Raw genomic sequence first — 27,487 nt, 5'->3', positions numbered from 1 at the left:
AATCCCAAAGTTTGACTCACTATTTTTGTTTCATACACAACAGACTGTCTGGTAGTGTTCTTTCAACGAGTCATTGGAAGTTGTGGCCTCCGCAATGACGTCAAATCCTTCTCATCTACGGGAGCTGAGCTTAAGAGAGAACAAAAGCCTGACAGATGCCGGAGTAAAGTTACTGTCTTCTGCAATGATGCATCCAAACTGCAGACTGGAGACGCTCAGGTCAGGAGGCCTCTGTTGGTCTTTTCTAAGTTTCTTTACATTTTCTGCTTTTCTCTTCACTTTCAGATTTAGAAATGTGTCACAGCCCCTTTTCCCCAGTTCCCTCCTGTCCCAGTACTTTTCCACTGCCCTGCTCACACCCACACCCTCTGATCACCACACCTGCTCTCAGTCCTGATCACACACCTGCTCTCAGTCACTGATCACACCTGCTCTCAGTCACTGATCACACCCTGCCCTCACCCTCTGATCACACACCTGCCCTCACTCATCAATCAGCACCTACCAGTGTATATATTCTCCAGCCTCACACTCTCACTCAGTGCCAGATTGTTCCTCTGCGTCCATGCAAGACTTTCCAGCGTTCTTTCCCTGCCGGATTACCCGTTACCGACCCTGCCTGTCTTCGTTCTGCCTGCCTTGCCTGTTCCCCGACAACCTACCTGCTTTCTGCCCTGACTACGACTTCTGCCTCGGCGTCTCTGGTTTCTGTCTGCTCACCTGGTTTAGACTTCTCCGCCCGGCTCGGATTTCGCTGCTGCTCGTCCCACTCCCCGAGCCTGCAACCCATAGACTTTGTGTGGGCCCAGAGCCTGAAGAACGGACTATTTCCTGTGTTTCCTCCTGGTCTGCCTGAGTTCCTGTTTGCCCGTGTGTTAATAAAAGTCATTACTACGGTCCAGCTTTCCAGAGTGCTGCATTTGGGTCCAAACTGCACCCGTCACAGAAATGTGTTTTTATTTGCCCCATTTATTGGTTTTCTAGGTTGTCACGATGCAGTTTATCAGAGATCAGCTGTGACTCTCTGGCCTCGGTGCTGAGGTCCAGTCCCTCCCATCTGAGGGTTCTGGAGCTGACTGAGACCAAGCTGCAGGATCCAGCAGTGAAGCTGCTCTGTTCTGGACTGGAGAGTCTAAACTGTAAGCTGGAGACTCTCAGGTCAGCTTTCTTTTATCTTCGACATAACAACTAAACAATGAAAGGCTTCAAGATAAACTCCATTGACTTTTGGAGAAGAGAAGTGTAGTATGAATTTAAATGAGCCATTGAAAGTCAATTTTATAGATACTTTTTAACTATGTTGTTGCTGTAATATCCCAGTTTATCAGTGGGGGGGCAGAGCTCTCCTGACTCCAAGGGCCCTGATTAAATAATGAAATAAAATGAAATAATGATTTTGAGCAAGTGTAATATGACTTTTCCTCCAATAAGAGATCATTTCTTGCCATGATTCCTTATCCAGACTGAGTGACTGCAGTTTATCAGAGATCAGCTGTGACTCTCTGGCCTCGGCGCTGAGGTCCAATCCCTCCCATCTGAGGGTTCTGGACCTGAGTGGGAACCAGCTGAAGGATCCAGGAGTGAAGCTGCTCTGTGGTTTTCTCCAGGATCCTCTCTGTAAGCTGGAGACTCTCAGGTATGCAGTAAATTAAATACTGAAATGAAAAAGACTGAAAGCTGATCTGGTTTATGGTGGCAGAAGGAACTGCCGGCTTTTATGAACCAACACTAAATGATGACTGTGTGTGCAAGAACTGTAAAATGGCATCTTTTCTGTCATTCAGATTAAAGTACTGCAGTTTATCAGAGACCAGCTGTGACTCTCTGGGCTCGGCGCTGAGGTCCAATCCCTCCCATCTGAGGGTTCTGGAGCTGAGTCAGAACCAGCTGAAGGATCCAGGAATGAAGCTGCTCTGTGGTTTTCTCCAGGATCCTCTCTGTGAGCTGGAGACTCTCAGGTCAGTCAGAGATGATCCAGTACTTTCCCAGGTGTAACTAGTTAGACAAATGTTGTTTACATGTTTGATCTTTGTTATAAACGTAGTGTTACAGTTCTCAGAAAAAGACCACACAGGATAGATTTGCAGTATTAAATTGGTTGTGGAAATCTGTCCCATGTGAGGATGGTCATCAATGACTAGAAAGGAAGTATCAGTTGTAGATTTGTCTTGTTTTATTTTAGGCTGGCCACAAAACCGCCCAAACATTCAGACCAATCAAAAATGGCTCTTCCTGTCTTTTAAAGATCAGAAGGAAAACTAGAAAACCCCAAAAGAAAGCTGCTGCAGTGTGCCATGCCCCTTCTCTACTGAGAAAACCATCCCAAAAAGATAAAAGCCCAAGTGTGAAGTGAGCACCCTGTTGAACCTTGGTACCGAAAGCCTGCAATCATTCTCATCTTAGGTGGCTTCATTCCAGCCAGAAGCCCAAACTGCCTCCCTCTTAAAGGGGCAGCAGGTCAGTCCAACCACAGAAACCTTCATGAAGATCTGAAGCTTTCAGCATCCACAATTGTTGCACCTCACTTCGATTGGAGTCCAAATCAGAAGTCAACAAGTTGATTCTACACCGATTCTACACAATGCAACCATTTTAAAATGTTTCCATGCATAAGTTTTCACACATTTTTATATAATCTGTTTGTTCATCGCCTCCTTCTTTTGTATGGTCATTAAAGAAAATGACCTTATTTGAGTTTTTCTCCTCACAAATATGACTTTCTATGAACGATGCAATAAATGCAGCTTCCAATCTAAGACAATATGGAAGTATGTGTATATAATAGTAGTGGAAGTAGCTCATAAAATAATACATTTTCTCTTCTCATCGATCTTTCTATGTTATTAAAGAAAAACCTGCTCTTAGTCAACAACATCTAAGACAAGTGACACCAGCTGCCAATCAGCTGAGCTGTAGCTGTGGCACCAGGTATCGCCCAGAAGAGCCTCCAACAAACAAGCTCTTCTCTTGGGAGGAGAGGGCTTTGAATCTCAGCTCAGTGTGCTTGTCTCTAGTAGGTCGCAGCTGCACCTTTTCCTGAGGTCCTTGTTGATGCCCTGAGGGTAATTGATGCTCCTGCAATGTTTTCTGGCAGCATTGAGCTTGCAGTGGGGCAATCAACACACTGTGGGGTGGCTCTCTTTCCTTTTCTCATCTGGATATATGTTCAAAGTTCAATCCAGACAAACCAACATAAGGCAGGAATAATAGGAGCCACAAGTTAACTTACTATCATGAAATTACTGTCATGTCATTAAATAACTTTTGTTTGTTTGTATACATCGTATTCAAACGACAGAAAAACACATTTTAATTAATGACACGTGACTATTTTGCTTCATTTGTTCAACGTAAAAACAGCCGGCCTCGTTGGTTTAAATGGGTGTTTTACGTCTTTTTGGCGGTTCCGTTTGGAGCCTTTATGTGACCCACAAAGTTGTTTGACCCTTTCCACACCCGTTAGGTGGCAACTTCATCACTAGCAACAAAAGGTGCAGTGAAAATGATTTGAAGGGAAATAGGCAGATGTAACAGAAGCTGAGGGCAATCGATGCAACCAGAGACTCTGATGTCATCGATCGGATCGCTGAATTAAGACTTGACGCACGATCCTACAAATTGGATGAAATGCAAAATATCCAAAGAGCCGATAGATAGATAAAAAGATGCACGTTTCTTTAAACCATTTGCTATAATCATTTTAAATATTGAGTAATTATGAGCTGTTCTAAAATAAGACAAATGTTAAGAATAATTCAGTTGCATTTCAGATCTGATGGTCGTTCAAACTGTTGCTCTACGGTGTTGAATTTAGCTTTTCCAGGAAATGAGCTACATTTGTGTTGAGGTAGATTCTCAGATAAGTTGATTAGAAATCCCAAAGTTTGACTCACTATTTTTGTTTCATACACAACAGACTGTCTGGTAGTGTTCTTTCAACGAGTCATTTGGAAGTTGTGGCCTCCGCAATGACGTCAAATCCTTCTCATCTACGGGAGCTGAGCTTAAGAGAGAACAAAAGCCTGACAGATGCCGGAGTAAAGTTACTGTCTTCTGCAATGATGCATCCAAACTGCAGACTGGAGACGCTCAGGTCAGGAGGCCTCTGTTGGTCTTTTCTAAGTTTCTTTACATTTTCTGCTTTTCTCTTCACTTTCAGATTTAGAAATGTGTCACAGCCCCTTTTCCCCAGTTCCCTCCTGTCCCAGTACTTTTCCACTGCCCTGCTCACACCACACCCTCTGATCACCACACCTGCTCTCAGTCACTGATCACACACCTGCTCTCAGTCACTGATCACACACCTGCTCTCAGTCACTGATCACACACCTGCCCTCACCCTCTGATCACACACCTGCCCTCACTCATCAATCAGCTCACCTACCAGTGTATATATTCTCCAGCCTCACACTCACTCAGTGCCAGATTGTTCCTCTGCGTCCATGCAAGACTTTCCAGCGTTCTTTCCCTGCCGGATTACCCGTTACCGACCCTGCCTGTCTTCGTTCTGCCTGCCTTGCCTGTTCCCCGGACAACCTACCTGCTTTCTGCCCCTGACTACGACTTCTGCCTCGGCGTCTCTGGTTTCTGTCTGCTCACCTGGTTTAGACTTCTCCGCCCGGCCTCGGATTTCGCTGCTGCTCGTCCCACTCCCCGAGCCTGCAACCCATAGACTTTGTGTGGGCCCAGAGCCTGAAGAACGGACTATTTCCTGTGTTTCCTGGTCTGCCTGAGTTCCTGTTTGCCCGTGTGTTAATAAAAGTCATTACTACGGTCCAGCTTTCCAGAGTGCTGCATTTGGGTCCAAACTGCACCCGTCACAGAAATGTGTTTTTATTTGCCCCATTTATTGGTTTTCTAGGTTGTCACACTGCAGTTTATCAGAGATCAGCTATGACTCTCTGGCCTCGGTGCTGAGGTCCAGTCCCTCCCATCTGAGGGTTCTGGAGCTGACTGAGACCAAGCTGCAGGATCCAGCAGTGAAGCTGCTCTGTTCTGGACTGGAGAGTCTAAACTGTAAGCTGGAGACTCTCAGGTCAGCTTTCTTTTATCTTCGACATAACAACTAAACAATGAAAGGCTTCAAGATAAACTCCATTGACTTTTGGAGAAGAGAAGTGTAGTATGAATTTAAATGAGCCATTGAAAGTCAATTTTATAGATACTTTTTAACTATGTTGTTGCTGTAATATCCCAGTTTATCAGTGGGGGGGCAGAGCTCTCCTGACTCCAAGGGCCCTGATTAATAATGAATAAAATGAAATAATGATTTTGAGCAAGTGTAATATGACTTTTCCTCCAATAAGAGATCATTTCTTGCCATGATTCCTTATCCAGACTGAGTGACTGCAGTTTATCAGAGATCAGCTGTGACTCTCTGGCCTCGGCGCTGAGGTCCAATCCCTCCCATCTGAGGGTTCTGGACCTGAGTGGGAACCAGCTGAAGGATCCAGGAGTGAAGCTGCTCTGTGGTTTTCTCCAGGATCCTCTCTGTAAGCTGGAGACTCTCAGGTCTGCAGTAAATTAATACTGAAATGAAAAAGACTGAAAGCTGATCTGGTTTATGGTGGCAGAAGGAACTGCCGGCTTTTATGAACCAACACTAAATGATGACTGTGTGTGCAAGAACTGTAAAATGGCATCTTTTATCTGTCATTCAGATTAAAGTACTGCAGTTTATCAGAGACCAGCTGTGACTCTCTGGGCTCGGCGCTGAGGTCCAATCCCTCCCATCTGAGGGTTCTGGAGCTGAGTCAGAACCAGCTGAAGGATCCAGGAGTGAAGCTGCTCTGTGGTTTTCTCCAGGATCCTCTCTGTGAGCTGGAGACTCTCAGGTCAGTCAGAGATGATCCAGTACTTTCCCAGGTGTAACTAGTTAGACAAATGTTGTTTACATGTTTGATCTTTGTTATAAACGTAGTGTTACAGTTCTCAGAAAAAAGACCACACAGGATAGATTTGCAGTATTAAATTGGTTGTGGAAATCTGTCCCATGTGAGGATGGTCATCAATGACTAGAAAGGAAGTATCAGGTTGTAGATTTGTCTTGTTTTATTTTAGGCTGGCCACAAAACCGCCCAAACATTCAGACCAATCAAAAATGGTTCTTCCTGTCTTTTAAAGATCAGAAGGAAAACTAGAAAACCCCAAAAGAAAGCTGCTGCAGTGTGCCATGCCCCTTCTCTACTGAGAAAACCATCCCAAAAAAGATAAAAGCCCAAGTGTGAAGTGAGCACCCTGTTGAACCTTGGTACCGAAAGCCTGCAATCATTCTCATCTTAGGTGGCTTCATTCCAGCCAGAAGCCCAAACCTGCCTCCCTCTTAAAGGGGCAGCAGGTCAGTCCAACCACAGAAACCTTCATGAAGATCTGAAGCTTTCAGCATCCACAATTGTTGCACCTCACTTCGATTGGAGTCCAAATCAGAAGTCAACAAGTTGATTTTCTACCCGATTCTACACAATGCAACCATTTAAAAAAGGTTTCCATGCATAAGTTTTCACACATTTTTATATAAATCTGTTTGTTCATCGCCTCCTTCTTTTGTAATGGTCATTAAAGAAAATGACCTTATTTGAGTTTTTCTCCTCACAAATATGACTTTCTATGAACGATGCAATAAATGCAGCTTCCAATCTAAGACAATATGGAAGTATGTGTATATAATAGTAGTGGAAGTAGCTCATAAAATAATACATTTTCTCTTCTCATCGAATCTTTCTATGTTATTAAAGAAAAACCTGCAATTAGTCAACAACATCTAAGACAAGTGACACCAGTGCCAATCAGCTGAGCTGTAGCTGTGGCACCAGGTATCGCCCAGAAGAGCCTCCAACAAACAAGCTCTTCTCTTGGGAGGAGAGGGCTTTGAATCTCAGCTCAGTGTGCTTGTCTCTAGTAGGTCGCAGCTGCACCTTTTCCTGAGGTCCTTGTTGATGCCCTGAGGGTAATTGATGCTCCTGCAATGTTTTCTGGCAGCATTGAGCTTGCAGTGGGGCAATCAAACACACTGTGGGGTGGCTCTCTTTCCTTTTCTCATCTGGAGAACAAGTGACACCAGCTGCCAATCATTGTTGAGAACTGTGCAGTCAGGGGAACTATGCGTCCAGACTATAGCCACCCTTCCAGCATCCAGCAGTGTCTAAAACCTTTGATTTGGTTTCACCAGAGAGTGTAGGGATTGCAGGGTCGCTGCAGCATCACCCACAAGCTATCAGGAGTGGGTCGCTTTGTCCCAACTCCTGACAAGAGTTGAGTGCTATTGAGAAATGTGGTCTCACAAACTTGGAAGGTATTTTGACCCACACACACTTTACATACGGTGTAGATCTTGTCCAACCGCCCTGAAAGAACCCAAAATACGAACATACGGCAGATAAGCCGGTGCAGGACGAGAGGTTTGTTGCTTGTAAGCTGTGTTTGCTCTGGTACATGTTGATTTTTATTTGTCTTCTCTCAAAATAATTGTTATTTTAGACTAAGTGGCTGCAGTTTATCCGAGACCAGCTGTGATTCTGTGGCCTCAGCTCTGAAGTCCAACCTCTCCCATCTGAGGGTTCTGGACCTGAGCGCCAACACGTTGCAGGATTCAGGAGTGAAGCGGCTCTGTTCTGGACTGGAGAGTCCAAACTGTAAACTGGAGAGGCTCGGGTCAGTCTTCATTTTTCTACCTATATACCAGCTGCTAAGATGGTGAAGTGAGGCTGTTCTCAACACTGCTGTGATGCACGACATTAAAAAAATTCCTTGTAATATCGTGAATTCAGGTACGACCCAACTAAGAACTAACGTAGGTTTAGTACTGACGCAGATCACATGCAGACCTGCACCGTATAACCTTATCCTGCATTTTTCAGATTGCGTTACTGCAGTTTATCAGAGATCAGCTGTGACTCTCTGGCCTCGGCGCTGAGGTCCAATCCCTCCCATCTCAGAGAACTGGACCTGAGTTGGAACCTGCTGCAGGATTCAGGAGTGAAGCTGCTCTGTGGTTTTCTCCACTTTCCAAACTGCCGACTGGAAACTCTGAGGTAAACACCATTCTCAAAAATGTCCATTATTCCATCCGAGGGTCCTCACACTTTCTGAGTGTGTGTGTTGTGCCCAGTTCCTTCAGGAGGGAGGGCCACACGGGGACCACTTATTCATGATAAATTGATTTAAGGACAATGAAAAAGCCGACAGATCGTAACCAAAATTAGACAAAACTAGGTGAGGGTGCCTGGTAGACACCAGCCAACGAGGAGGGAGATGGTGAGGGAGACAGGAAGTCATCTAAGACAGGTTGTGCCTTTAAAGATGAGCCACAGGTGAGATGGATCTCCATGATGAGATGGGAGGGAAAGAGGTCGGGAGAACCTGGGAAGAGTGAGGGCCATAACATATATTCTCCTCTGGAACAGTGCAAACCTGACAGGTTGGAATTGTGGTCATTACATATTACTATCATTTTTTAACCTGTAACTAAATTAAATATTTACAGATCATGCTTTGATTAACCTTTCAGATTAATACTGGTTTCACTTATAACCTTATAAAAGTTTCCCTTCTTTATTTAGATTAGAGCGCTGCAGCTTATCAAAGATCAGCTGTGACTCTCTGGCCTCGGCGCTGAGGTCCAATCCCTCCCATCTCAGAGAACTGGACCTGAGTCAGAACCAGCTGAAGGAGCCAGGAGTGAAGCTGCTGTCTGATCTCGTAGAGAATCCACACTATGGGCTGGAGACATTGAGTCAGTAGCTGGTTGAAGCCAGTCAACTCCCGCTCATCTGCTGCATCACTCACTGACCACTGGTGAAGAACATCTGTGGAAACATCTGCCGTCTACTCCGTCCATAGATGAAAAATTCAGTTTTTAAAAAGCGGTGGTGGACTTTCAGGAGATCAGTCGATGGTCGACAAAGCAGAAGCAGCTTCGCCTTGAAGTTAAAATAGTTCCTGGTATCATCGGGGTTGTGTGTATATTTAATAACACAATCTCAAGTTGTTTATTTTAAATAAAAGAACACCGTGAGGTCACCTGATAACAAACCAAACTAATTGGGGACTAAACTAATTTTTGTTGCAAGAACTTTGGCTCTTCAGAAATTTCTATGTTGGCTTCCACAGATTGTGCATCACTAAAAACTCTGTGTTTTTGAGGAACTACCAGGAGTGGCTGGAGTGGAGGCCAATGACGCTATAGCTACATATAGGTACATATAGATCACCGTTATCCTCAACCCAAAAGACCACCAGTTGGCGCAGCAATACTAAAGATAGGAGGTTGTGGTTGTTGCACAGACGCGGAGTGATATCACGCACAAACATGCCCTATGTTCTATATACCGTATTTTCGCAACCATAGGTACTGATACTGATGTGTGTATGTCTGTGTGTGATAGTGGAAAAATCACATGTTCATATATCCTCTTTCATATGTTATTAAGTCACATGTTCATTTGTCCTCTTTCATATGTTATTAAGTCACATGTTCATATATCCTCTTTCATATCTTATTAAGTCACATGTTCATATATCCTCTTTCATATCTTATGAAGTCACATGTTCATATATCCTCTTTCATATCTTATTAAGTCACATGTTCATATATCCTCTTTCATATTTATTAATCACATGTTCATATCTTTCATATGTTATTAAGTCACATGTTCATATATCCTCTTTCAAATGTTATTTGTTTGGTTCGGTTTCTGGTCGGTACTCGGACTCTCACCTCCCCCTCTACCTGCAGGAACGGCATTCATTTTTGTGATGTTAGATTTGATATTTTCTTAATTTGAAATGTTACTGTGTTTGCTTATGTGTTTATCTGCTTTGTGTTATGTGACTGAGGATCAAAACATTTTTACATGTACATTTTGGCAAAAGTTAAAAATACATTTGTGTAATGCTAATAGTTTAATATCATACTGTCGAAATATTTGCATGAGGAAGTTTATGTAATGACAGAAACTACATTTTGGGTAGAAATAAAGTTGATGAGTCCTTATATTTTCTGTTAAGTTTAAATGTATTTTTTATTTTACTCTTTATTTGCATATTTGAATGAAACTTGAACGCAGTTGTCTGCTCCTTTGTTTACTTCCGGTTACTGTCGCTAGTTTCCGGTCCCGTGAGCTAACTCTCGCTAGCTTGTCACTGACGGTGGTTGTCAGCGCAGCATCAGCGAGTCTCCAGCCCGGACGCGGCTGCCTGGACAAGGTGAGCTGGATGACCGGGAGAAGCGTCCTTTTAGTCCGTTTTTGCGAGGATGACAGAAACGGGAACCTTTGGCAGGTCCTGTGAAGTTGGACACGTCGGTGATTGAGAAGTGAAGCAAAACGCCCCTTAAATAGCTTTTAGGACTTAAATGACAGATATCACAGAAAAAGAGCTCATCAATAACTGTAAATGAGCCAGACTTGCTGGTCAAACCAGGCTTTTGCAGGAAATCTGGCCTCGTTTTAAGTTTTTTAAATGCATTTCTTTAAACTCTTAGAACACAGAGGAACTCTTGTATTGGGGGCAGAAAAGGTACATTTTTATCTGGTAATATTCAGTCAAAAGAGCACTAAAAGCATGAATAAACTGAATCATGTAGATTCTAATGACATAAGCTGGAGCTCCTACAGTTACAGCCCATAATGAGACTGCAACTGTTTCTGTCAAAGTGAACTTTTATACAGTTTACATTCTGCAGATTTCTGTCAAATTCCAATGCAAACATTCACGTTAATCGATATAATAGAAATCTGTTACACATCATGGATCAGTCAGTAATCTTGGACAACAGCAACGTTAATCCTGGATCACTGCTCCATATATTTAAATGAACAAAGACAGCTGATACTGATTTAAGACAGAATTTGTGCATTTTGATGATCACATTCATCGGATTTTTAACCACTGATGGAAACATATTGATTCATTTAAATCAGGGGTGTCAAAGTCAAATGGATGGAGGGCCAAATAAAAATGTAGCTCCAAGCCGAGGGCCAGACTGATCGAATGCTCATTGAAAAATTTTAAAATGACCGCTATAGTCTAGTGCAGGGGTCACCAACCTTTTTGAAACCGAGAGCTACTTCCTGGGTACTGAATAATGTGAAGGGCTACCAGTTTGATACACACTTCTGAAATAGCCAATTTGCTCAATTTACCTTTAACTAAATGTCATTATTAATACCGTATTGGCCCGAATATAAGACGGTCCAATACGGTGGATCCAGTCCATTAGGGCCTCAGTCTGACCGGGATTTCCTAAAACACAAGCTCAGGACGAAGCTAATGCTGGTGCACAACTGGACCTTACTGGTCTGAATGTTCAAAATAAATTAAAAATACATTAAATATATCAGTCGGTGCACAATGAATTTGACGCAGGTTTTGCTTTATCGATTGAATGAGTGACATTGAATAATTTATTGATCTAATCAAGTGTTACTCTTTGTTTCCAGCACCTTCGGAACAGGAAAAATACATTTCACTTTGGAGATGTGGAACCAGAGAAGGATCCAAACGCTGCGGAATAGGCTTCCTCCTCAAATGGGGTGAAATCCGTAAATGTCTGGTCATCGGTGAAGTCGCGGCCCAGGCTTTGGTCGGCCGGGTCCATTTCCCCACTGTCTTGTCTTTCTCGCTCCTCCTGTGAGGGATGAAGGTGAAGAGTGAGAATCGAAGAAATTCTGCTGAGCCAAGAGAACTTGTTGACCACCTCACCTCGGGGCTTCCCATTAAAAACTCTACGAGGGAGCTGGATCTCTCTCGGGTCTGGACCCCCTCCAGGATCTTATACACCATCGACCGGCAGAACTTTTCCGTCACTCTTTTCCAGCCTTGTCTGTTTGTGCGACAAGAACGGGGTGAAAATGGACCGGCGGGATGGGAAAAACCCTGAAAGGCTCAAAGGCTTTGATCATACGACACCTCCAGGTGGCGCCGGAGCTCTGCCGTCCTGTCCTCGGACACAGCGAAGCCCATGAGCGTCACCTGCACCGAGGCCCCCTGCAACAGCACCGGGTTGGTTTGGAGCTGCCACGACTCCGTGTGGAGGCCCGGCACCCCGGATTTAAACATCAGGTCTATTTGTTGGGTGACGCCCGGAAGGATCACACCTGTGACGGGAGGACACGGCATGACGGGGGGACGGGGGGACTCGGGACGCCTGGTCGGGGGCCGCACGTACCTGAGGACTGGTTGAAGTAGAAGCAGCTGCGCCTTCTGTGTGAGAGCAGGTGCGACAGGCTAGGGAGACGTCCAGCTGCTGCCAGCTGTAGAAGATGGACGTGTTGCCCTCGTTGCGCAGCTCCAGGCGGGATGAGGCCACTTCTCCCGGCGAGGCTTCAAAGAAGATGGTGGAGTTGATCCCCACGTCCCCCTTCCACACAGACAAAAGCCCTTCGATCATATTTAACTTATTCCCCAGATGTGGACGTGGATCGCTCCTGTTTAGCAATAAGATGTATTTAACATTAACAGACAGAACCGGACTATATTTACAACCTGCCGCACGCTTCAGTGCTGTTGCTAAACTTTGGACGTTTCTTAGTCCTGATGGGTTTGAGTCCATTTGGAACGGACCAACTTTGCACAGGCAGACATCATCGAGGTGGAACTAGTTTAAAGAGACGGTCTAAAGCTCACGACAAGGGTGGCGTGCGCGGCCCGGACCTGGTAGTTGGTTGAGTTTCCTGTCCATTGAGCCAGTTGACCGCAGAACCTCAGGGCTGGAACTGGAGGGTCGGTCTGAGCACCATGACACTGCGCTGGTGGATCCTGTGGAAGTCAAAGGAACCGGTGCTGACGTCTGTACTTTTGAGGAGTTGTTGCATGGGAATTTTCTAGTTTTGCCCTCACTGATTGTGTTCATTGTGTTTGAGGAGGGAGCAGAAGTGTGCTGATTCTTTAGATTAGCCGGGTTCTGGATGGAGGGGGTGTCGGTCAGGACACATCAATGTGAAGAGTTCAGTGGGTTCTAGTTCTGTAGTTGCTGCTGCGGCTGAAGGCAATGCGTACCAGCAACATCAGTTGTAATAGAATCTAACGCGCTTGTAATGTCTGTTGCTTTCCATCAAAGCTTCTTTGATCTTTCATCCCTGAAAAACCTCACCTGGATTGTTTGGTAGAACCAAGAACCTCCAGCCCACCGCTGTCCAGTACTGAAGAGGAGCTACAGGAGTGGTCCATGTTCGGTCCTAAACCACCTGATAAAAGCACCATCAAGTCAATGCAAACTCATTTTGGCCACAAAATTGTAGAATGTTACATATTTACGTCCCTCTTTGAGGTCTATGAAGCCCGAGACGCGCAGATTACAGCCTCATTTTGAACAGGGCAGCGCTGAGTTGGAGCTTTATCACTTCATACCTGGATGAAGATGATTCGGTAACTCAGTTTCGTTCAAAACACCCCAGAAATCGAACGCGACTCGCGTCAGAGCGCCGCGCTCAGCGTCCGTTTACCCGTAACTATGGCAACGGAGCGTGGAAAAAACCCAAAGCAGGAAGCCCGCTACTGCAGTTTATTCCTACCAACGAGGAACAGAAAAAAAACTATTATCATTTATACATGATTATATATAGGTCTTAAATTTGGGATGCTTACACACACACACACACACACACACACCACACACAGCCTGGTGTCCCAGGTTGGCCTGCTGGATTACGGCGGTGTGTCGGTGCGCCCCCTGCCGGTTGGCTCCCGCAACTGCTATCGGGGGAGGGAGTTGACGCGTGCGGGCTGGGCTGCAGCCAATTAACCAGGTAAAAACTGCTGCGGTTTTAGTGCCGTTTTCCTGTTACTGCTCATGTTGGCTTTGTTTCTTTTAAGGCTTCTCATAGGCGCTGTTTGGCTGTCGTGCCTCTTGGTTTCGTTGTTTTCTTTTCTGCTGGTGTGTTTTTAATTCTGCGTTTCTCAGACATTTCGTAAACAGCGGTTCGGTTGCGTTTAACTTACACCCTGACCTGCCCGCGGAGCCTTCTGACCCGTAGGTCAGTACGGCAGTTATTGCGGAGGCCCAATGAGCTTGTACATAGACATGTGGTTGGTTTTTATTTGACCGGTTTGCATTATTAGTATCGTTAGTATTTAAGGGTGCAGTGACCGTTGTTACCACTAGTGGGCGGACTTTCCCTCTATTTAGCTGCAGCCCTGAAGTTTGGACTTTACTGTACATCCCTTTCCCGAGCTATGCACGCTTCTTTATCAAGAAGTAAATAATTAATTCATTGTGTATTTATCTGTGCCTCAGATGGTGAGGAAAAAGTAGTCTTTAGATGCAAGTCCTCAGGTGATGAGTAGCTTCCTCAAGATCTGCCACTTGCACCTTTGCTGGTTTTGCCACCTGCAGGTCGTGACTTAAGTGACCATTTTCTTCCACCGAGCCTCCGTGTTGGCAGTGCAGCATATCTCATATCCTCAGAGGATTTCTGCAGTTTCCACCCTGTTTATCACCAGCTCGTAAGAGTCTGCCACCTTCTTCCTTTCTTGGAATGGACTCTAAATCTGTGGTCTCCGGTGGTTCAGCAGCAGCCCCTCCATGGTCTTCATCACATGTGGCATTAGCAGACTGGGAGACTATAAGATGGTTTCCACAGACCCTCTGATTCAGCATGATGTGCTGCAGAAGCCCATTGCACCGACTCTCAGGAGTCGAGCGAAACTCCATCTGGACCTGCTGCTTTGGGATGAGGCCTCCTCAGCTACAGGTAGTTTCACAAAGCTGTTATTGACGGCCTAAACACGTTTCCACCCTCGAAGCGATGAGGCTGAAGGACCATTTACTAGCGATGGCTGTTAAAGGGTAGATGTTCAGATGAGCTCATCTCCAGGCGCCTGGTTCGTCTCTCTTCCTAGTGATCCTGCTGGTTTTCCTGTCGCTGCTTTAAAAGTCTGCAGTGAATTTTTTTTCTTTTCTTTGGAAGACAAAATGTCAACATGATAATTTTTGAAGAGATGAAAATACGACACTAGAGGTCAGAAGGTTGGGCGGAAGTTTTCTTTCTGTGGAAGGATGAAACCTTTTAACTCTGACAGTTCAACGCTGAAGAATGAGATGATCCTCCCCAAAGGGATGGCGAGGTCCAGACAATAAACCTGAGTGTTTTTGTGTCCGGTTATTAACATGTTCCATGCTTTTCCTTCTGCAACAGTTCATCACACCTGCTCAGTGAAACCTCGGCGTAAAGGAGGTGAAGCCGTGCCTCAGTGACTCTACTTGGTGTTTTAGAAACTAACAGTTATTAGATGAATATACAGTGCGCACGTACGCGCAAACGTGTGTATAAACACTTAATACACGTGTGTGCGTGTATGTAGACTTTTTAGTACTTTGGGTTCATATACTTTTTAGTATTTTGCAGATACGTGTCTGTATATAAACCAGATCCTCCTGTAATAAAGAACTAAAGGCTGACTGTTGTCACGTGACCTGTATCCGTCTGTCCCGTGATGGAACCTGCCTGGAACATCTGGTCTACAGAAAAAGCAAAAACAGCTCACAGAACTGGTCCAGTTTAGACCCAAAAATGACAATAAATAATGAAAATGTGTGACACAGTAGAAAAATGGACGAACTTTCTATTGGTCATTGACAGTTTCACTCATCGTCATCAGAATGCATCAAAAATATTTAAACCAACAAACTACACACAGAACCGCAAAGTTTAGAGCTAAAGGGAGCGACAGGTGAAGATTTAAAGCTCAACGCAGCTGAAGAAGTTCCAAAAAGGAGAAATATCATGTGGTGCTTTACCGCCACCCGGTGGACACGCGTGGAACTGCAGACAATAGTAAACGCGCTCCGACACATTCTGACCTCTGCTGCTCCTCCTGGACTCCAGGGCTGCAGAAATATGCTGCTTTTACAAGTCTTTCAAAATCTGTGAAGCATCATAAATCTTATTTATTTAGCTTGGTTGAATAACGGTGGAGAATGGTGTCCGAAAAGCGTCTTTATTTTAAAGTGAACAAGAACAGTTCGGTCCGCGTTCACAGAGAGGCGGAGAGACCTCGAGAGAGTCCAAAACAGTCCGCAAGGAAAACTAATAGTCAAGCCACAGAAGTCAGGGTTTGACGATGAGGCCGAAAACACTCCGCCGCTGGCAGACGGGAGTTCTGTCCTTAAATCTAACGGGAGATTGAAGAGAGACCGCAGGTGCGTGTGTCTGCGGGGCCAGCGGTGGCTGATGAGCGGCTCCTCCACGCCCCCTGCAGGTAGACACCAGCAACAACGTTCCCAGAAACTGGGAACCCAACAAACCAGTTTTTAAAAGTATTCCTTTCAGACTAAGCAGGAAGACTGAAGACCGACAAGGTGAGTAAACGAAGAGCATTATTGAAAAGAATTGACATTTGTGTTTGGAGATAAAATCAAGATTTGAATCAACTAGACGTTATATTTAGTTTTAGCACAAAACATCATTATACATTATAAATGAATCGGTCTTATTTAACTTTCTTATAGTCTGGCTTTAGTTATAGTTGAATAGTCTTTCTAAGTGAAGTTTAGTTTATGTTCTGCTCTTTGCTACTGATCCTAAAAGAACTTTAAACCCTCCCAGAATGCTTTAACGGTAGTAATATATACGCCATAAAGCTGTTCATTAGGTTTTAAAGTGAAAGTATTCTCTTCAGACGAAGCTGGAAGAGCGACATTTTTGTGACAGGTGAGAAGCTCTGAGAGTTATTAGAGTTGTTCAACAGTCCAGGTTACAGCTGGATATTTTGTTATTACCTGTCAAACAACATCTAATCGTGTGCAAATTAACATCTCTCAGCCGGACCAATTTAAGACAATAAACTTTCAAAATAACTAAATAAATAAATCAACACAGGATCACAGGGCAGCCAACAGGATTTTTGGTTCATGTTGCAGGTTTTCTCACAGTGGTTTATTGTTCTATGTTGTGGAACCACTGTGAAAGAAATGCAGGAGTGGGTGTCATTTCTTTCATCTATTTTAAATAGAGCAGTGATCTTGGAGAACTTGGATCATAGAAATAATTGAAGAGGGGAACAAATGAGGGGAGTTAAAAAGTCCTGACTAGTATGTTATGTAGCACCAAATAATTATTGGCTGAGCTGAAGACAGTCCTTTCACCATGTTGGCCTGTGGAAAACCAGTGTTGTCGGGCCCGATGGACCAGCGTCCCCGTCGTTGCCGGACCACCGTTGGTTTTTTGGGATCAAAGTCGGGGCGTTTCCTGTATCCGGTTCTCCTCACGGATCCATGACTACAACATGTTGCTGCAAGTGCAGAGATGTTTGCTCTGGAAAGAACTTTAGAGCACATTCAGTGCTGCAGGATGAGGGGCTGGAAAAGGTGCCAGTTCTTTTCTCACTGCAGGGAACAGTTAAAAAAAGCAGCTTTTGGTCAAATTATTTCTTTCATCTCTGGCTTAGGAGGGAGGAGCGCACCAAATTGAAACAAATATCAGATGAAATACAACTGTTAGATGCCCAGTATTCAGTTAACCCCTCAGATGTGCTATATAAAAAACGAGTACAGCTCCAGTCACAATATAACTTGTTAACCTCCGGTCGGATTGAGAAACAACTTTTACACACTAAACAGCGCTTTTTCGAGCAAGGTGATAAAGCAGGCAAACTCCTGGCTTACCAAGCACGAACTGAGGCCGCTTCTAGACTTATTCCTCGGATCAGGTCAGCCCCTGACAACATCACGTCCAATCCTATCGCCATTAATAATGCATTTGTGGATTACTACGCTAAACTGTACTCTTCCGAAACCTCTCTATGCGATTGGGATGACCCAAACCCTCTCGACATGCTCGCATACCCTCAACTTGACCCAACGACTGCGACCAAGTTAGGTGCTCCAATCACGATCTCTGAGGTCAAAGATGCAATAAGTTCTCTACAGAGTAATAAGTCACCAGGACCTGATGGTTTCACTACGGAGTTCTACAAAACCTACTCCAAAGCTATTGCCCCAACTCTAGTTAGGGTTTTCAATGATGCTTGGGCAAAAGGACTCCTACCTCCCACAATGTCAGAGGCTTCAATCACACTCCTATTGAAAAAGGACAAAGATCCACTTCTATGTAGCAGTTATAGACCAATTTCCCTTTTAAATGTAGATTTTAAGATACTGGCGAAAGTCTTAGCCAGCCGTCTCCAGAGAGTAATTTCGGCCCTAATCAATCCTGACCAGACTGGCTTTATTTTAGGGAGGCATTCATCCTCAAACACACGCAGATTACTTAATGTTCTCTACTCTCCCCCTACTGACTCTCCTGAACTAGTTTTGTCCTTAGACGCTGAAAAAGCGTTCGACCGCGTAGAGTGGAAATACCTCTTTTTTACCCTTAACAAATTTGGCCTCAGCCCTGACTTTGTTGATTGGATTAAACTACTTTACACTTCTCCCCTTGCCTCTGTCAGCACTAATGGGGTTAGATCACGCCAATTCTCCCTGCACAGGGGTACTCGACAGGGTTGCCCCCTTTCCCCGCTTTTGTTCGCCCTGGCAGTCGAACCTCTGGCCATATGGTTGCGTAGCGAGAACGGGTTTGAGGGTATCACTCGTCATGGACAGCTTCACAAAATCTCTTTTTATGCTGATGATCTTTTACTGTACATGTCCAACCCTACCTCCAGTCTCCCTGTAACTTTAGATATTTTTGAAAAATTTGGCAAATACTCTGGTTACAAACTCAATTTTGGAAAAAGTGACTACATACCAATTAATTCAGCTGCCGACCTTTTACCACAAGGTCTCCTACCCTTTAGGAAGGACTCAGACGGTTTTAAATACTTGGGAATTTTAGTGACAAGATCATTTTCTGAACTATTTGCCAAAAATTATATCCCATTAATCGAACATTGCAAATCAGACCTTGCCAGATGGTCCTCTCTCCCCCTCTCTTTGATCGGCCGTGTCAACCTAATAAAAATGTCAATACTCCCTCAGTTCCTCTATCTTTTTCAACATATACCAGTCTTTATCAGGAAATCATTCTTTTCAAAACTTGACCAGTTGATTAGTTCCTTTCTCTGGTGCAATAAACGGGCACGAATTGGTCGCTCAGCTCTCCGCCTTCCTAAACCCCTGGGAGGTTTAGCGCTCCCAGACTTCCGTTATTATTACTGGGCTTGTAACATCAATAATCTTCTTCACTGGAACACTGGTAAAGCTGTATCTGAATGCCCACAATGGGCCCTGCTTGAAATTTCCTCCTCATGTTTTTGCCTCTGGTCTGTAGTATGCTCCCAACTACCACTGTTAGTTAAACAGGTCAGCCCCAATCCAATTGTAACCAACACACTGATGATTTGGAACCAGTTTTTAAAACTTTTGGCCTCCACACCCAATCAAGTTTATCCCCTATATTTCGTAACCACCTTTTCGTTCCTTCATGCTCTGATCTTGCCTTTCGTACCTGGTCTGAGAGGGGCCTAGCAACGCTTAATGACCTTTTTATTAATGGTGTTTTTGCTTCATTTACCGATTTGGCAGCAAAGTTTAAATTACCAAACTCTCACCTCTTTCGTTTTTTTCAAATAAGACATTTTGTGAAATCTTGTTTTCCCCAGTTTCCCAACGGACCCCCGAACTCTCTTATTGACCAATTCTTAACCCTTAACACCAGGACGAAAGGACTCATAGGGATCACATACAAGCAAATTTATACTCTGTCTCCCCATCAACTGACTTCGCTAAGAGTCGCTTGGGGCCAGGACCTTGGAGCTCCCTTGCATGATGAGCAATGGGAAAAGATATTAAAAAATATCCACTCGTCCTCTATTTGTGCGAGGCATAGCCTTCTACAATGTAAAATTTTGCATAGAGCCTATCTCACTAATGCCAAGCTGGCCAAAATCTATCCTGACAGAACAGATTCATGCAACAGATGTGGGCAGGCCCCTGCCGATCTCGTTCATATGCTTTTGTCGTGCCCTAAATTATCAGAATTCTGGACAGCAATATTTGAAACAATTAGTAAAATAACAGGTCAAACCATCCTGTTCGAACCCCTCACTGCCCTCTTTGGATTATACTCGCCACACACTGTGCCTAAGTCCACAAATAAGATCATTGCATTCACTACATTGCTTGCCCGAAGACTTATTCTTTTAAAATGGTCCCACGGTTCCCCCCCAACCCATAATAAATGGATTCAGGATGTGCTGCAATGTCTTACACTGGAGAAAATGAGGTTCTCCCTCAAAGGGTCCCTGAGCAGTTTTTATAAGATATGGCAGCCCTTCATCATGCACATCGACTCTCTGACCATTGTAGCAGAACCTGACTGAGCCCCAACCCCCCCCCTCCCCATTAATTTTATTTAATTTATTTAACCATTTACTTTTGAACAGTCTCGTATGTGGTTTTCCTTCATTTTCACCTTTATCATTTTGTTATTTATTTTTCTATATATGGGTATGTATATGTGCGTCTGTGTATGTGTGTATATATACATATATATTTTTATTTTTTTTAATTTTTTACTATTGGAAATTTTTATACTGCTATACCAATGTTTTTGATTCCCTATCTGTGAAAAACATCAATAAAGAAAGTTTGTATAAAAAAAAAGCAGCTTAAACTCTGAAAACATGAAAATTATACAGATACATCATTGATTTAGTGATTCAGTTGTTAGCCAGAATGTATTAGAAATGTTCCTGTTTGATAAAAATGCAGTGAATTGGGATAATTTCACTACAACCTCTACAGATTATTTACCTTCATCAGTCTCATCACAATTTCTGATGTTTCCTCAGGATGGACGAGGACAGAGCAGAGTCCACAGTGCCCAGCTGTGTGTCCCTGAAGAGTGACCACTCCAAAGGAGGGGAAATAAACTTCAGAAGTTCAGAGGAAATGTAAGAAAACTAAAGTGTGATGATGTGTTTGTGTGCCAGCTGTTAGTCACATTAACAGCAGCAGGTTGTGAGTTTATTATTGGAGATGTTTAACACTTAAACCTCAGACAGTCATATAGTTACATACTTAATGTGAATATTGTTGATTAGAAACAAGAATCATGTTTAAAACTGAAAGATGAATTCAGACATAAATGCTGGAACAATATTGAGTCTTGATCAGGTTTTTTCATCCTATAAATCAAAGGACTAATAGAGATGTGTTTCATAGTGAGAGGGGGGAGCACATCCTATCAAACTGGGACCAGTCAGCTCCACCAGGAGAGTCCTCTTGTTCACAATCTGGAAGCAGATCTGGAGATGCTGAAATGAAGCCCAAACAAAGTAAAATTGTTAAATATAAAATTGAACTTGTGATGTCATGAATTTGTAGTTGTGTTGATGATTTATGATAGATGGAAATCATTGGTTTACTTATTTTCAGGAGGTGATCTGCAGGAGGTGATAGAAGGTCATAAGATCAGTCTGAAGAGAAGATGTGAACATGTGACTGAAGGAACTCATGAAGCAGGAAGTGGAACCCTGCTGAACAAGATCTACACTGAGCTCTACATCACTGAGGGACAAAGTGAGGAGGTGGACACACAACATGAGGTGAGACAGCTTGAGAGAACCTCCAAGAAGAACATCCAGGACACTCCAATCAAGTGCCAGGACATCTTCAAAGTCTTATCTGAGCAACAGAGAGACACATCAGAGTGGTTCTGACCAACGGTGTCGCCGGCGTTGGAAAAACCTTCTCAGTGCAGAAGTTCAGTCTGGACTGGGCAGAAGGTTTGGAGAACCAAGACATCAGTCTGGTGCTTCCGCTCTCATGCAGGGAGCTGAACTTGATCAGAGATGAGCAGCACAGTCTTCTCTCACTGCTTCATGTTTTCCATCCAACATTACAGAAGATCAGAGCAGAAGATCTGACTGTCTGGAAACTTCTGTTCATCTTTGATGGCCTGGATGAAAGCAGATTTTCACTGGGTTTCAACAAGCATCGGGTCATCTCTGATGTCACACAAGTATCGTCCGTTGACGTGCTCCTGGTGAACCTCATCCAGGGGAACCTGCTTCCCTCAGCTCTCATCTGGATCACCTCCAGACCTGCAGCAGCCTATCAGATTCCTCCCTCGTGTGTTGACAGGATCACAGAAGTACGAGGCTTCACTGACTCCCAGAAGGAGGAGTACTTCAGGAGGAGGTTCAGTGATGAAGATCTGTCCAAGAGAATCATCTCACACATCAAGGCCTCCATGAGCCTCCACATCATGTGTCTGATCCCAGTTTTCTGCTGGATCACTGCTATAGTTCTGGAGGACATGATGACCAGAGACCAGAGAGGAGAGCTGCCCAAAACCCTGACTGACCTCTACTCACACTTCCTGAGGGTTCAGATAAAGAGGAAGAAGCAAAAGTATGGAGGAAAGCAGAGACCAGAGGAACTGACTGAGGCTGATAAAGAACTCCTTCTGAAGTTGGGTCGGCTGGCGTTTAAACATCTGGAGAAAGGAAACATCATGTTCTACTCAAAAGACCTGAAGCAATGTGGACTGGATGTCTCCGAGGTGTCGGTGTACTCAGGAGTTTGTACAGAGATCTTCAAAAGAGAGAGTGTGATCTTCCAGAAATCAGTCTACTGCTTTGTTCATCTGAGCATTCAGGAGTTTCTGGCTGCCGTCTACATGTTCCACTGTTACACCACCAGAAAGACACAGCGGTTATAAATCAGTTCCTAAAATATTCGAAACCAAACCGTTTTTTTCGGGTTTGCTGGGTTGTTGAATAAGGATCCAGCCACATCTCTTGATGACTTCCTCAGGAGAGCACTAATGGAATCTCTCAAAAGTAAAAATGGCCACCTGGACTTGTTTGTTCGCTTCCTTCATGGTCTCTCTCTGGAGTCCAATCAGAGGATCTTGGGTGGACTGTTGGATCAGATGGAGAACCACCCAGAACCATCCAGAAGGTCCTCAACAACCTGAAGGAGGTGAACAGTGATCAAATCTCCCCAGACAGAAGCATCAACATCTTCCACTGTCTGATGGAGATGAAGGATCAGTCAGTCCATCAGGAGATCCAAGAGTTCCTGAAGTCAGAGAAGAAATCAGAGAGGAGACTGTCAGAGATCCACTGTTCAGCTCTGGCCTACCTGCTGCAGATGTCAGAGGAGGTTCTGGATGAGCTGAACCTGCAGCAGTACAACACCTCAGAGAAGGGACGACGTCGCCTGATTCCAGCTGTGAGGAACTGCAGGAAGGAAGAGTAAGTAAAGATTTTTGGGGCGTTTAAATCAACCGAGTCGATCATGTCAGGTAGCAATACCCCCTCCAGTGGTCATTCCTTCAATTCTTTATTTCCATTGCAGCGTCCATAAATTAAAAAAGAAAAACAATTCATTCAGAAATGTTCAACACTGGCTGGATATAAGTTCAAAGTTCAATCCAGACAAACCAACATAAGGCAGGAATAATAGGAGCCACAAGTTAACTGACTATCATGAAATTACTGTCATGTCATTAATAACTTTTGTTTGTTTGTGTACATCGTATTCAAACAACAGAAAAACACATTTTAACTAATGACACGTGACTATTTTGCTTCATTTGTTCAACGTAAAAACAGCCGGCCTCATTGGTTTAAATGGGTGTTTTAGGTCTTTGGGCGGTTCCGTTTGGAGCCTTTATGTGACCCACAAAGTTGTTTGACCCTTTCCACACCCGTTAGGTGGCAACTTCATCACTAGCAACAAAAGGTGCAGTGAAAATGATTTGAAGGAAAACAGGCAGATGTAACAGAAGCTGAGGGCAATCGATGCAACCAGAGACACTGATGTCATCGATCGGATCGCTGAATTAAGACTTGACGCACGATCGTACAAATTGGATGAAATGCAAAATATCCAAAGAGCCGATAGATAGAAAAAAGATGCACGTTTCTTTAAACCATTTGCTTTAATCATTTTAAATATTGAGTAATTATGAGCTGTTCTAAAATAAGACAAATGTTGAGAATAATTCAGTTGCATTTCAGATCTGATGGTCGTTCAAACTGTTGCTCTACGGTGTTGAATTTAGCTTTTCCAGGAAATGAGCTACATTTGTGTTTAGGTAGATTCTCAGATAAGTTGATTAGAAATCCCAAAGTTTGACTCACTATTTTTGTTTCATACACAACAGACTATCTGATAGTTTTCTTTTAACGAGTCATTGGGAAGTTGTGGCCTCAGCAATGACGTCAAACCCTTCTCATCTACGGGAGCTGAGCTTAAGCAAGAACAAAAGCCTGACAGATGCTGGAGTAAAGTTACTGTGTTCTGCAATGATGCATCCAAACTGCAGACTGGAGACGCTCAGGTCAGGAGGCCTCTGTTGGTCTTTTCTAAGTTTCTTTACATTTTCTGCTTTTCTCTTCACTTTAATATTTAGAAATGTGTTTTTATTTGCCCCATTTATTGGTTTTCTAGGTTGTCACGATGCAGTTTATCAGAGATCAGCTGTGACTCTCTGGCCTCGGCGCTGAGGTCCAATCCCTCCCATCTGAGGGTTCTGGACCTGAGTTGGAACCAGCTGAAGGATCCAGGAGTGAAGCGGCTCTGTGGTTTTCTCCAGGATCCTCTCTGTAAGCTGGAGACTCTCAGGTATGCAGTAAATTAAATACTGAAATGAAAAAGACTGAAAGCTGATCTGGTTTATGGTGGCAGAAGGAACTGCCGGCTTTTCTAAACCAACACGAAATGATGACTGTGTGTGCAAGAACTGTAAAATGGCATCTTTTATCTGTCATTCAGATTAAAGTACTGCAGTTTATCAGAGATCAGCTGTGACTCTCTGGGCTCGGCGCTGAGGTCCAATCCCTCCCATTTGAGGGTTCTGGACCTGAGCTACAACCAGCTGCAGGATCCAGCAGTGAAGCTGCTCTGTGGTTTTCTCCAGGATCCTCTCTGTGAGCTGGAGACTCTCAGGTCAGTCAGAGATGATCCAGTACTTTCCCAGGTGTAACTAGTTAGACAATAAATGTTTCCATGTTTGATCTTTGTTATAAACGTAGTGTTACAGTTCTCGGAAAAAAGACCACACAGGATAGATTTGCAGTATTAAATTGGTTGTGGAAATCTGCCCCATGTGAGGATGGTCATCAATGACTAGAAAGGAAGTATCAGTTGTAGATTTGTCTTGTTTTATTTTAGGCTGGCCACAAAACCGCCCAAACATTCAGACCAATCAAAAATGGTTCTTCCTGTCTTTTAAAGATCAGAAGGAAAACTAGAAAACCCCAAAAGAAAGCTGCTGCAGTGTGCCATGCCCCTTCTCTACTGAGAAAACCCATCCCAAAAAAGAGAAAAGCCCAAGTGTGAAGTGAGCACCCTGTTAAACCTTGGTACCGAAAGCCCGCAATCGTTCTCATCTTAGGTGGCTTCATTACAGCCAGAAGCCTAAACCTGCCTCCCTCTTAAAGGGGCAGCAGGTCAGTCCAACCACAGAAACCTTCATGAACCTCTGAAGCTTTCAGCATCCACAATTGTTGCACCTCACTTCGATTGGAGTCCAAATCAGAAGTCAACAAGTTGATTCTACACCGATTCTACACAATGCAACCATTTTAAAAAGGTTTCCATGCATAAGTTTTCACACATTTTTAGATAAATCTGTTTGTTCATCGCCTCCTTCTTTTTTAATGATCATTAAAGAAAATGACCTTATTTGAGGTTTTCTCCTCACAAATATGACTTTCTATGAACGATACAATAAATGCAGCTTGCAATCTAAGACAATATGGAAGTATGTGTATATAATAGTAGTGGAAGTAGTTCATAAAATAATACATTTGCTCTTCTCATCGAATCTTTCTATGTTATTAAAGAAAAACCTGCTCTTAGTCAACAACATCTAAGACAAGTGACCCAGCTGCCAACTCATTGTGAGAACTGTGCAGTCAGGGGAACTATGCGTCCAGACTATAGCCACCCTTCCAGCATCCAGCAGTGTCTAAAACCTTTGATTTGGTTTCACCAGAGAGTGTAGGGATTGCAGGGTCGGTGCAGCATCGCCCACAAGCTATCAGGAGTGGGTCGCTTTGTCCCAACTCCTGACAAGAGTTGAGTGCTATTGAGAAATGTGGTTTCACAAACGTGGAAGGTATTTTGACCTACACACACTTTACATACGGTGTAGATCTTGTCCAACCGCCCTGAAAGAACCCAAAATACGAACATACAGCAGATAAGCCGGTGCAGGACGAGAGGTTTGTTGCTTGTAAGCTGTTTTGCTCTGGTACATGTTGATTTTTATTTGTCTTCTCTCAAAATAATTGTTATTTTAGACTAAGAGGCTGCAGTTATCCAAGACCAGCTGTGACTCTGTGGCCTCAGCTCTGAAGTCCAACCTCTCCCATCTGAGGGTTCTGGACCTGAGCTACAACACGTTGCAGGATCCAGGAGTGAAGCTGCTCTGTTCTGGACTGGAGAGTCCAAACTGTAAACTGGAGAGGCTCGGGTCAGTCTTCATTTTCCTACCTATATACCAGCTGCTAAGATGGTGAAGTGAGGCTGTTCTCAACACTGCTGTGATGCACGACATTAAAAAAATTCCTTGTAATATCGTGAATTCAGGTCTGACCCAACTAAGAACTAACGTAGGTTTAGTACTGACGCAGATAACATGCAGACCTGCACCGTATAACCTTATCCTGCATTTTCAGATTGTGTTACTGCAGTTTATCAGAGATCAGCTGTGGCTCTCTGGCCTCGGCGCTGAGGTCCAATCCCTCCCATCTCAGAGAACTGGACCTCAGCTTGAACAATCTCCAGGATTCAGAGCTGAAGCTGCTGTCTGATCTCTAGAGAATCCACACTATGGGCTGGAGACATTGAGACAGTAGCTGGTTGAAGCCAGTCAACTCCCGCTCATCTGCTGCATCACTCACTGACCACTGGTGAAGAGCATCTGTGGAAACATCTGCCGTCTACTCCGTCCATAGATGAAAAAAAATTTAAAAAGCGGTGGTGGTGGACTTTCAGGAGATCAGTCGATGGTCGACAAAGCAGAAGCAGCTTTGCCTTGAAGTTAAATTAGTTCCTGGTATCACACAATGCATCTTTATAAAGTTCTAAATGGCTCCTCGGCCACTCTTATAAGCATGAAAACATTCTCTTAATTGTCTCTTCAAATGTCTGTATTATACGTTACTATTTTACATCATGCCTTCAGAATCTTTAGGGTTTGTGTCACTTTAGTAAAATCAAAGCATTTTTCTTTATGTGCCAGCATTAGCACAATCTAAGAAGTCTTTGACACTAAAAATATCGAGCTCCTATAGAACAAACTAAAGATTTGTTGTTATTAAGATAAAGAAATGCAACATTCCCCAAGAGAAACGATGGCAATGGAAAGAGCCCTGGCTGTGTGTGTGCATCACAGCAGGCGTGGGGTTCTCTCTCTGTAGTCATGCGGGTCTCCTTTGAAGGGAGATGAGGAGGTTGGTTGGTTACAGATTCCCCCAGAAAGATGATTACGGTGCCAAAGATCATCACGGGGGTAACCAGGAAGAGGCCAGAGTCGGTCTACTGTACGAGCGATGCCGCTCCAGTTATCCTTCTCCTGTAAGGACG

At 43.9% G+C, this 27,487-nt stretch overlaps 1 protein-coding gene across 4 annotated transcripts; it reads left to right on the top strand.

Moving 5' to 3' along the window:
* The first annotated feature begins 81 nt into the window (after positions 1–81).
* LOC130520174 (ribonuclease inhibitor-like) lies at positions 82–26,845 on the top strand. Of its 4 annotated transcripts, none has more exons than XM_057023751.1 (8): positions 82–219; positions 985–1,158; positions 1,463–1,636; positions 5,338–5,511; positions 5,661–5,834; positions 7,477–7,650; positions 7,857–8,030; positions 26,578–26,845. In XM_057023751.1, the coding sequence occupies exons 1-8, from the start codon at positions 95–97 to the stop codon at positions 26,717–26,719; spliced, it is 1,311 nt and encodes a 436-aa protein (XP_056879731.1). In that variant the 5' UTR covers positions 82–94; the 3' UTR covers positions 26,720–26,845. The 4 variants fall into 4 exon arrangements, with proteins under 4 accessions (XP_056879731.1, XP_056879730.1, XP_056879732.1 ...); XM_057023750.1 differs by lacking the exon at positions 26,578–26,845 and adding an exon at positions 8,559–9,035; XM_057023752.1 differs by lacking the exons at positions 5,661–5,834; positions 26,578–26,845 and adding an exon at positions 8,559–9,035.
* The last annotated feature ends 642 nt before the right edge of the window (positions 26,846–27,487 follow it).

This window comes from Takifugu flavidus, unplaced genomic scaffold (assembly GCF_003711565.1).
Source record: "Takifugu flavidus isolate HTHZ2018 unplaced genomic scaffold, ASM371156v2 ctg298, whole genome shotgun sequence".
Lineage (NCBI taxonomy): Eukaryota > Metazoa > Chordata > Actinopteri > Tetraodontiformes > Tetraodontidae > Takifugu > Takifugu flavidus.
The sequence above is the reverse complement of the archived record's forward strand: the minus strand, read 5'-3'. Positions and strand labels throughout refer to the sequence as shown.

What these genes read in the sequence shown, in the direction of transcription:
- LOC130520174 (XM_057023750.1), top strand. Translation starts at nt 95, where the DNA reads ATGACGTCAAATCCTTCTCATCTACGGGAGCTGAGCTTAAGAGAGAAC. An exon ending in TGTAAACTGGAGAGGCTCGG is followed by an intron (nt 7,651 to 7,856) that starts GTCAGTCTTCAT and finishes TGCATTTTTCAG; the next exon opens with ATTGCGTTACTGCAGTTTAT. An exon ending in TGCCGACTGGAAACTCTGAG is followed by an intron (nt 8,031 to 8,558) that starts GTAAACACCATT and finishes TTCTTTATTTAG; the next exon opens with ATTAGAGCGCTGCAGCTTAT.